Genomic DNA, 10,586 nt, shown 5'->3' on the forward strand with positions numbered 1-10,586 from the left:
TTTCTTTTTAACTTAAAAAACCTGGAAAAATTCTTGTACGCTAAAAATTTGAAAAAATAGTTACTCTATCGAAATTCAATATTGATGTTGTTCCATATTTTTATAATAACGGCAAACTGACGTACCTACTTTCCTGACAAATTTCTTAATAATTCACGCGACAGTTAAAGTAAATCTTTTACTCTTTTCAATGCTTCCTCGTTTTCGATCTCTAATTAAAACAATCAAACCAATTTATCGTAAAACGTGGAATGCCTCCTACATCTACGTAACCACTATAATGGTAATTAATACAATAAAAATGTAAGGAAACATTCTTTGCAACCGAATAAGTTGAAGCTGTACATGAATATTTATGTTCTGCAAATTTTGCATTAACCACAATGTGTTTTAAGTAGAATCGAAGGCGAATGGCAAGTCGCCATTTAGACTTCGAAAGATTTATGACGGTCTTAGCCTGCGTGCGGTCTTGAATAAGGGTGAATGAGATCAAAGCTGTCGCCAAGCGATGGCTGGGGACCACGTTGAGTTATTCGGCTATCGATTGTCAGAGGAATATTTATTTGAAAAAGGCAAGTCGAAGTTTAGAATGGCAAGCAGCCTGTCCTTGCGTTGAAAATGACATTCGGCAGAATAAACGTGCAATAATAAAAACGCAATTCAATTAAATCAATTAAATATATTATGTTTGTTTCATTTTGTGTATTTTGCTGCGCGACTTAATTACTTAAGGTAATTTCGTGTGAGATGGTCTGATCTCATTCAGATTTTCAAATGTTTATTTCTTCAATTATTTTTAGTGATATACTGAATCTTGTTAAGAGGCTAATTTAACTATTCTTCTTACATGTATTTGCTTTCATAAGTATTTATTTTTTGTTAGGTGCTTAGAATATTTGTGACGTAATAGTTTTTTGAAAAAAGTGGGCCATCTCTCTTCTACTTATACTATTCCTATAATTAACCCTTTAGATCCCAAATAAAAGCTTTTAGGAATGATATATTTTCATAATATACGTTAACTAATATCATTTTTAATAGAAATAAATATTTTTATAAAAAATGCTATTCTAACTGTCCAAAAAATAGATGGCGATTACTGTATCGATTTTATACCGGTGGCTTCACGACTAGTCTACTGGTTCCCATTTTACTGACATTGAAATATGTGGTTTCAAGGCGATGCTATCGAGAACTAAAGGGTTCAGGGGGTGTTTATTAGTAAGTGAACTATTGTGTCTTAACAGTGTTTGATAATATTAGTGGACCATTGCCAAATACATCTAATACCCTGTGAATTCATTTGGCTAAAGTTAATTGAAAAATAATATGTAAAGTTGACAAGAAAACTTTATTTAAATAAGTAATTATAGAGTAGATAATGGATAATACAGAGCTTAACACTTAAAAATTTGTATATGTACTTAATTGATTTCGACGATATGTAACGTTCAGTGTTTGTTGTCCGAAGTGTTATTCATAAGGTGTTATTCTAGTATACACAGGATCCCATATAATATCGAAACTTAAATATCTGTTTTATAAAAATGTTTCAAATCCAGTATGAACGACTTCAGAAGGAAAGTGTCATAAGTAAAAAGTTAATGTCAGTCATTCATTTCATGAAGAATCTCTAACTTTATTAGAAATGAAATTGACTATGTACATCGAGCATACAGATTTCAATACTCATCAGTGGACCAACACTCTACCATAGCAAAAGTAATATTGATTACTTTATTTCGAATCAGATTAATATTATGCAAATGCAGAACAATATCTGACTTTCATATTATTGAACATTGCTGGAGAGCAATTAGTACGAGAGATTTAACCCCGTTATACGGAATCCAATATTATACACAATCTTAAATACTTGTAGCAAAGACAAATCAAAATCTATCCATGAAGAATTACTTTAAAAATCATGTAAATTTTTACTCTCTTACTATCTTTACTCTCAAATTATAATTAATGAGTTTTAATAATATTGTTAATAAATTGAGTTTACTAGAGACAAATATTATTTAGTTCTCTAAACATTATTTATCTAATAATGAGTTGTATTTATATTACTAATAAATTGAGGTTAGCAGAAACATATATTATATAGTTTTCCAAAAATTATTTATGTAATACATTGTACAAAATTTTATACGGAATTTAATTTACAAATAATCTACATTAAACTTATATTTCGAATATACAACTACAATTCAAATATTACAAAATTTTAATTACATGTTATGTTTAAAATTCCATAAACATTATTCTGTCAATATAATCCAATTTTGTTATCGACACATAAACCCTTTATTCTGTTAAAATAAATTGATAAAGCAAGAATGTCAATTTGTTCTTTTTAAAAAGGGATGCTATATTTTATTTCTCGACACCCGATAGCTCCTTTAAACATAAATTCGAGAACCTACTTCTTTTAGGTCACTACAGGAAGACAACATTCTACCTGAGAAACAAGTTAGACAATATTTCTCAATTCTACTAAAAAATAGAGGATTAAACATAACGTTATTTCGCAGTGGTACCGAAAATTAAATAAATTATTTTGTTTATACAACTTTTAATGACCTCAAAGGGTTTGCCTCATGTATCGTTAAATCGATCGTAAAACTGCCATTATGGCTACAAAAAGATAGCATTCCATGAATAAAGAATGTAATTTATCTTTGTGCAACGTTAAAAGATAACTGTTGTTAAATATTACGGAACTATGCAAACGTTGTAAAAAATACTTTTATGAAACTTTAAATATAGGAAAAATATTTTAGGTAATAAAGTTAAATAAAATATTCTTTATATTTAAATGAAAATATAACTTACTGATTAAACACCAAATTCAAAAAATATAAAAGGAATTTCAGTGTATTTCCAATATTTTTATCATTTACAATTATAATTAATTTAATCAATTTCCTGTTAGTTGAAAAGAGTAATAATAATACTATATTAATAATTAAATGCATAGTACGATTTCACTAGTATGATACAGTACTTTAATATGGACCCAGTATGTCCGCAAACGTTGATCAATATCTGTTGCGTTTGCGCGAAATTCGAGAAAAACATCACAGAAGCCGCTTAATACGAACTGAAAATAAGTAATCATGCCTGTATATACGAAAGCTAAAACCAAATTTTCCTAACACGTAATTCAAGTATTTAATATAAAAATATTGAAATGGTGTAACAAAATTAATTTTTAATTAACTTTAATCTCAACCAACTATTTGTATAATAATTATAATGTTATTATAAATTAATTTATAGTATTTGAAAATATATTAGGAAATATTATCTAAATCTAATAAAACGCATCCTACGATAACCATTTAGTATTTCCATCTAACGGCAATTCATCGCGTATATTCATAAAGTTACAGAAACAAGTAAATTTATTGGCAAACATTAGCAAATTATGGAAGCCTTATTAAAGTTCATTGTATCTCATCTAATTTAAGCCTTGTAAAATGTCAAAATTTGAAATGTTTGTGGAAAGGATTGTACCTCACGTACACAGATACAACATAAACCAAGAAACTGCGCCCTAATCAGCTGTTCCACGTGACCCAGTAACCGATTCCCGCCTAGAAGTACTGCTGGGAAAGCAAATATAGTGAATTTCTTCAATTGCTCTCAAGTGACCCTGACAAGGACCCATTGAAATCATACCCAATCATAAATCTTCCAAAGATCAAACAGCATCTGACGATTCTGATTCATGAAAACATGTTGCAAAACAAGCTGGCTGCCATCAACTGGTTTTATATTCAGTTGTAACTTTCTTTCTACCAATACAGTCGTATGGTTATACAGTGCCAGAAAAGATCTTGAACTACATTAATACTCACATCAATTCAAGTATCTTGAATATCTGGAGTGTCCAGACCAATAACCCTATCGAACTTGTTTGTCTCGCCGTATATGCATATACATAGTTATCCTAAAGTCTATAAAGCTATAAACGTAAATTCGAAGACATAAGACCTACGACTCGTTGAAATTACAAGTATCTTCGAAGAATAGCAGAAATTAACTGCCAGATGAGGAAATATAGGATTACTTTTATTAAATGAGTGGAGTACCAAGAATATGTTTTACTAGATAAAGGTATAACTATAATACTATATTGCGGATAGTGCAATGCGGCAGCCATGAGTTCATATCGTTGAACGCTAATGGACAAGGTGCAAAACGCGTCGCATCCTTGCTGGGATAAAATCACAACCCCAAATTTTGTACTTTTTAAAAGTAAAAATCTATTTATGTTGAGATTTTGAACATAAATTGATATTATTACGCAAATATAATTCATGAAGATGAAAAATAGTGTTCAATCATTTATCGATCATTTTTGACGTGAATATCTATTTTAATTCCAGTTCTATAACTGTTATTTTTCAGTTCTGTATTGCAATTCTGCATTTAAAAATAATAGTTATAAACCCGTTATACTGAATAACAATTATGACTTTATTTCGCTTCTGCATAATTGTTTCCAGAACCGAAACCGATATTATAACTGTTTTCAACCCCAGCTTATAACAATACCTACAAATAATGTAGTCCAGGACTTCCTAATTAGTTCCGCAGTGAACGACGTAAGTCGAAAAGAACTTAAGTCGGGATACACGGGAAAGCCATGTCCTACTGCATAACGCATACGTATCTATACCTATATGTGAGGAAAAAATTTCGTGACAGATAATAGGACAACGGGACCCGTATCAGAGGTCTAGGTCCAAAGAGTAGGTACAAAAACGGCTACAAAAAAAGAGCACGATCGCTGTGAGTGACACTGAGAACCTACACCCGTGGTTTCCAACCTGGAAGGCGTCAAAATTTTTAATAAAAAATTAATGTTCATACCATAATACCTACAAATAAATAAATTTCATATCGTAACGCAACAGTACAAATTCAGTGAAGTAATGTTTATCTTGTAATAAAGTTATTATTATTTAAAACGTGTCTATATTATTATATCTATTAACACATTCACTACTAGCGCTTATTTCGGTGACAGTCTCCTCAATTATAACATTTTCTTCAATTCAATAAATCTAAACAAAATATTAGAAAAATGAAACTGAAACAAGTCATTGACTTCCTAAATATAATGTCGTAGTTTATCATTTCTAACAATAATATTTATAGGATTAATTTCATTTTCATTATGTAAAATATAGGATTACGGCCGTCACAAATATGTGACGCTGGTAACGAACGTGTTAAAAGATAGGGTCGCATGAAAAAGAAATTTCTTTTAGGAAGGCGTAATATCATAAAGGTTGGAAACCACTGACCTACACACAAGGAGCTCGGACCTTGAAGGAAAGGGACACGTCTGATCAGGGATTATAGACTTACATTTCGTATAAGCGTAGTTATAATATTCGTATCAGGAGAGTCCATAGTGTGTTTTGTAACTCCCCGGCGATATTTGTACAGTGTAGCTCCACGTTTATAGCAGCGACCTAAGATTTAACCACTTGCGTTGGAAATGAATTCAGAGATTTGGCAAAGTCTGGCGCGATGAATTTTGTTTTTACCTATTTTACGCTGATATGTACACCAATTTTGTTTCTTAATCGTTCTGTGTAGAGTGATAAATTTCGAAAGAATCTCATAGGTGTAACGCAACAAGATTATCAATGCGTGAAAGACATCATTGAGAATTCTGCGACAGAAACGCCTCAACGTGCGTGGCACGTCTTTCTAGCGCAAGTGGTTAAAAGCGCACATGGGCAAGGGAAATCGGCTGCAGGTTCCACCTCGGCTCGCGGCTTGACCGGTAACAAGAACGCGACGATACCGACCCCCCGTAACATCAGGCCGAGCGCCGCGAGTAGATGTCTCCCTTTACCCCTGTGCACTTGCGGCCGCTGCTATACACGTAGGGGCTGCACTGTATACAGTGGGCAGGAGTTGGAAACAGTTATGATATCGGCTTCAGTTCTTGAAACAATTATGAAGAACTGAAATAAAATCATAACTGTTGTTTGATATACAGGTTTTGAACTGTACGAGTTTCGGTTCCGGTTCTTCGTTCCAGTGGACACGGGGATTGGTTAAAATTCTAAAAAAGTGTGAGTGGTAGAATGAAAAAAACAACGCGGTGGAGACGTGATGTACTTTATGTAAAGGACTGGAAAATTCCACATGACCGACCATTGTCTAATGGTACCAACTCATCCTAGGACCAGTGACTTAATACCGGTGTGATTTTGATACCGATGTTAGGCCTGGCAATTAAAGCTGAAATAATATTAACTCTTTGCACTCGAGAGGTGACTCTCACTCACCACTTGATTTCATATAGTAAAACTATAAAATTTGATATTTAATATTATACTTCGTATATCAATTTAAGAAATATTGAAATAAAGTAGCTTTATTCCTCAATATATGTGTGACTTCTCGTCGAATTAGTTTCATAAAATATCGTCTTTATCTCATCAGAAAATGTTAAAATATTTTTAGTGAAAAACTTCCGAGTGCAAAGAGTTAATACGTTTCGTGCCACGTGTATCATTCATGGAATTCTTATAAGAAAATATTTTTAAGAGACACATGGTAAAGAATAGCGGTATACGTTAGAAAGCACCGAAAACATAAAGAAACAATATCAAAATATATAAAAATTACCAAAAACTTGTATATAAGTTAATATTTTATTTAAAAAATCAATACAGTTCATAAGCAAAGTATGACTGAAATTTCTGTGGCACGGAACGTGTTAATACCGGTACAAAACTAAGAAGGCTATACCAAAACCAAATAATACCGAAAACCGAAATAAATACCGGTATTGAGTGTTTCGGTTCATATAAGGGTTATAAAGATATAACGGAAAAATACCGGTATTTTACATTTAGGTAGAAGTCCCTGATGGAGAATTACAAATAATAAACTCATAAAACATGCTGGCCCTTTGAAGCATGCGGCCTCGCAGGTAATTTTTACCTGGCAATTTACAGACTAAGCGAGCCACTGCTACAAGGGATCTGTTGACAAAATAAAAATTTCTAGAGTCGACTGGAGCTCAAGGTTGTGCAAGCTTGTTGTTTGCAAGGCGTTAGTAAAAACTTATGACTTCAGCCGAACTATTTTAATTTTTAATTAAAATGGTTTCAAAATTTCTTTTCATAAAACGTGTACACATTTTTATTAAATGTTTAAAAAATATTTCGACTTTTCCTGTTACTATGTGTTACATGTATATAACGATGAGCTGAAAAAAAACTAGTGCGTCACATATGTGTGACGCGTGGAAACTAAAGGGTTAAATAAATCTCCTGATACCATAAATACATAAAAGCTATTAGAATCCTCGTTTGCTTTAAATAAACATAATTCAATACACCTAGTGTTTTATTGTTGTGAAGAGTATCACTATTTTATTTTGAGTATCTATAATATAAATAACAAAGAGATATTTTATAGATTATTATTAGGGGTATATAACCATCTTTTCGAACTTCATAAAAGTTTGAAAATATGGAATTACTGAAGAATTCACTTTCTCATGTAAAATTTTTATAAAATTCTTATAATTCTTATTAAGGAAATATATCATAATTAATATAACATGTATCCTTAATATAATATTTATAATAAATTTAAAAAATGCTTATAATTCTTTATTAAATCAGTAGTCTGACATGCATGAGAATCATAAAAATTGTATGTATATCTCCATAATATTTTTTTGCACTGTCTTAGCGAGTAATTTTCATGTTATCCATCATTATTAACTTCCATGAAAAGTCAATCCCTTATTAATCTGTGACACACTCAGTTAAACCAAAATTCCTTGTATTTAGTTTTACCTAATGGAAGTAAAATAAATTTTCTTCCTTATGTTTTGCCTTATTTCCATACATATTTTAAATTATCTATATATCAAAGAATGCAGATATGTTATTTAATTATTAAAAAAAGAAATGTCTGATTATTGTACTATAAATTTTATTAGTTTAAAATAAAATAATATCTCAGAAATGAAATCTTTGAATTTTGTAAATAGGAAATTCAATTCCAAAAAATAGACTCCTACCTTCTCCTGCAATTACAACATTTACAATTTTGCTGACGAGCATGATTACTCCATTGTCTACGTAATTCAGAGAAATTATTAAACCATTTACAATCAGGTTTGGGTGGTACGCTGCAATTCCACATCATTTCTTCAGCGCACTGACATGGTTCTGGATTTGTACTTATAATGTTGTGAACATTAGAATAGTTATTGTTGCCATTAGTATAAGCAAAACATCCTCCATTATTTTGACAAAAACAAAAGTGGGTTTCAGGATCCGATATTAAATATCTCTTCTTTTCAGTATCATAGTTGGTTGCTATATGAAAAATTAATTTGTAATAGATTTCAAATTATTAACCCTCCAAACCTCATTTTTCCCAATGTTATTTATCTAGTAAAAATTAATTCCAATAATTATTTATTTTAAAAAGATGTATTGCTTAATAATATACTAACCACAACAACCACCACAAGAATATTGTTCGATTTTGTCAGTTTCTTTGCAACAAGACATGTTTCTCGATTATATTTTAAAAGTAAGCCTAATTTTTACATAAGTGTGTTTGCCATTTGTGTCCCTGCTTTTGTATTCATAATATTGTTTCTAAGCACTGAATTTTACATTTTGGAATTTTTATTAAAAGTAATTGTATGTTAAATAAAAAGGTGAAAGTATAGTAGGAATTTCATTTATCTTCATGTTTCTTTTTTACATTGTCACCATGGAAAGATATTTTTTTACATTACAGGTTACAAACAATTGTTCACTTCAATTTGTTTATCCAGTTACTCATATACCTCCTAAAATCGAACACCTTCCTTATCAGTGTAGCCAACAAAAAATAATGGAATCTTGCTATATGGCTTCTAAAATCCCATGATTTTTTAAACAAAATTTTTGAATTTTAATATCCAAGAGTTTATTAGTATTTTTGACATGAGTGTCGAATTGTCTCGATCAGTGGTTCCTCTACTAATAACTTTACTCTAGAAGTTTTCCGACATTTTTGGTACTGTCCGTTGTACGGGAGAAGAACCTCCGGGCAGCACAGGAATAAATGGGGTTTCCCGCTATGCGTTTTTTTAATTGATTTCATTTGTTACATGTCAGCGTATTAACGAATAATAAAGTACCTTGAAAATGAGATAAAAGAATATAAAAGCTGACCAATTAGATCTGCATTTCTTTCAGGGCTCTTCTCCTCTACAATGGAGGGTAAGTAAGGATATGTGAGCAGCTTTATGTAGTGTTCAATGCAAACAAGTACTAACTTAAGTATAGAAAAAGTAACTCTTGTATACCAGGCCATGAGAGGAAGACCGAAGATGACTCTAAAACTCCCAGTTCGACATCTCTGATTTATGACATACAATATCTAATAAAAAAAAGTAATTTTAATGTACAACTCTTATAAAATAACAGATTTGCTGGAATCATTGAAGCTTGGTTCCAGCTTCTTCACTTTGATTTATATAGTAAACCAGAGTTTCTATTTTCTTTAAAACTTCTTGCAAATGATAATGTGACCGAACTTTATTAATGCTTCCTTTATTGTCAGAATTGTGACAATTTATAGCTTGATAAAATTTGAAATCAATGTATCAATAGATAAGATCTATGATAATATAAAGAACATAAGACACAGAAATTATTAATGTTGATCTTAACACCTTTATATTGTCAGGCAGTTGTATGTAAAACTCTATGTGATCTAATAAAAAATATAACGCATTGTTATCTGATGTCAATTCCTTCTTTTGTTAGTAATTTCATTTGGTATGGCTTCTCCTCAACTTCATAGCCCAGATAAGAATATCAATAAACAAAAATCAATAAAAGAATTATCAAAGCAGGAAGTCTTTTGTGCAGGTTGGAAGTACAAACTGTTTCCTATGCTCTCCAGTAGTTCTTAAGTGTCACAGGCAATCTCTTAGACCACTGGTGAATTATAAATTAACTACATATCTTCTTCTTAAGCTACTTACATGTAATAAGAGAAACTATCAAAAAATAATTTTTAACTCTAAAACTTCACAGTTGTATTCAATAAATAGTAAATGAAGGAAAGACAATTCGTAATTAGTACATTTAATCGCGAGAACATGATAAATATTTAATTAGATGTAAATGATTTATAAATAATATGTAAGATTATTGAGGTAAAGGCACATTGTCATATGGAGGTTAACAATAATTACTATTATATAGGTTTCTGTCAAAGCTCTTAAAATAATAGGGATGTCATTTCAATTTTCAGAGTTCACTTGTTTACGCGCTATAGTTCGATGCCGGTATAAAGGAGTATTATAGGTAGTACTTGCAATACCTATTAATTCCTTCAGAAACAAACAATAACTTATTTAAAACAATCTTGAAATTTAAATTATATAATTTAGAATTAATATGAAATACTAATATAAGAATTGCAAGTTTTTTTTCATAAATTTGTAACATCACTTGTACTGTCTACAACTATCTTTTTTATATTATATTCTTACAACATTACAAATCTTATTATAAGAA

General features: G+C 30.7%; 1 protein-coding gene across 3 annotated transcripts; it reads right to left on the minus strand.

Annotated features, from left to right (window-relative positions):
• Positions 1-7,480: 7,480 nt before the first annotated feature.
• LOC116433802 (uncharacterized) lies at positions 7,481-8,883 on the minus strand. 3 transcript variants are annotated; one of them, XR_004236370.2, is made up of 3 exons: positions 8,519-8,883; positions 8,078-8,453; positions 7,481-7,916 (listed from the first exon to the last, which is right to left on the minus strand). XR_004236370.2 is itself a non-coding variant. In XM_031992313.2 (3 exons), exons 1-3 carry the CDS (start codon positions 8,574-8,576, stop codon positions 7,847-7,849), a joined length of 363 nt encoding a protein of 120 aa, XP_031848173.1. In that variant the 5' UTR covers positions 8,577-8,883; the 3' UTR covers positions 7,481-7,846. The 3 variants fall into 3 exon arrangements, 2 of the variants coding, with proteins under 2 accessions (XP_031848173.1, XP_031848172.1); XM_031992313.2 differs by having other exon boundaries at positions 7,481-7,850; positions 8,078-8,378; XM_031992312.2 differs by having other exon boundaries at positions 8,078-8,378.
• Between the last annotated feature and the right edge of the window lie 1,703 nt (positions 8,884-10,586).

The sequence above is a fragment of the Nomia melanderi genome, chromosome 14 (assembly GCF_051020985.1).
Source record: "Nomia melanderi isolate GNS246 chromosome 14, iyNomMela1, whole genome shotgun sequence".
Classification (NCBI taxonomy): Eukaryota; Metazoa; Arthropoda; class Insecta; order Hymenoptera; family Halictidae; genus Nomia; species Nomia melanderi.

Bases quoted from the DNA above. Each gene is read 5' to 3' on its own strand.
- LOC116433802 (XM_031992313.2), bottom strand. From the start codon at position 8,576: ATGTCTTGTTGCAAAGAAACTGACAAAATCGAACAATATTCTTGTGGT. The intron at 8,379-8,518 runs GTTAGTATATTA...TTTTTCATATAG, and splicing joins TTCTTGTGGTGGTTGTTGTG to CAACCAACTATGATACTGAA.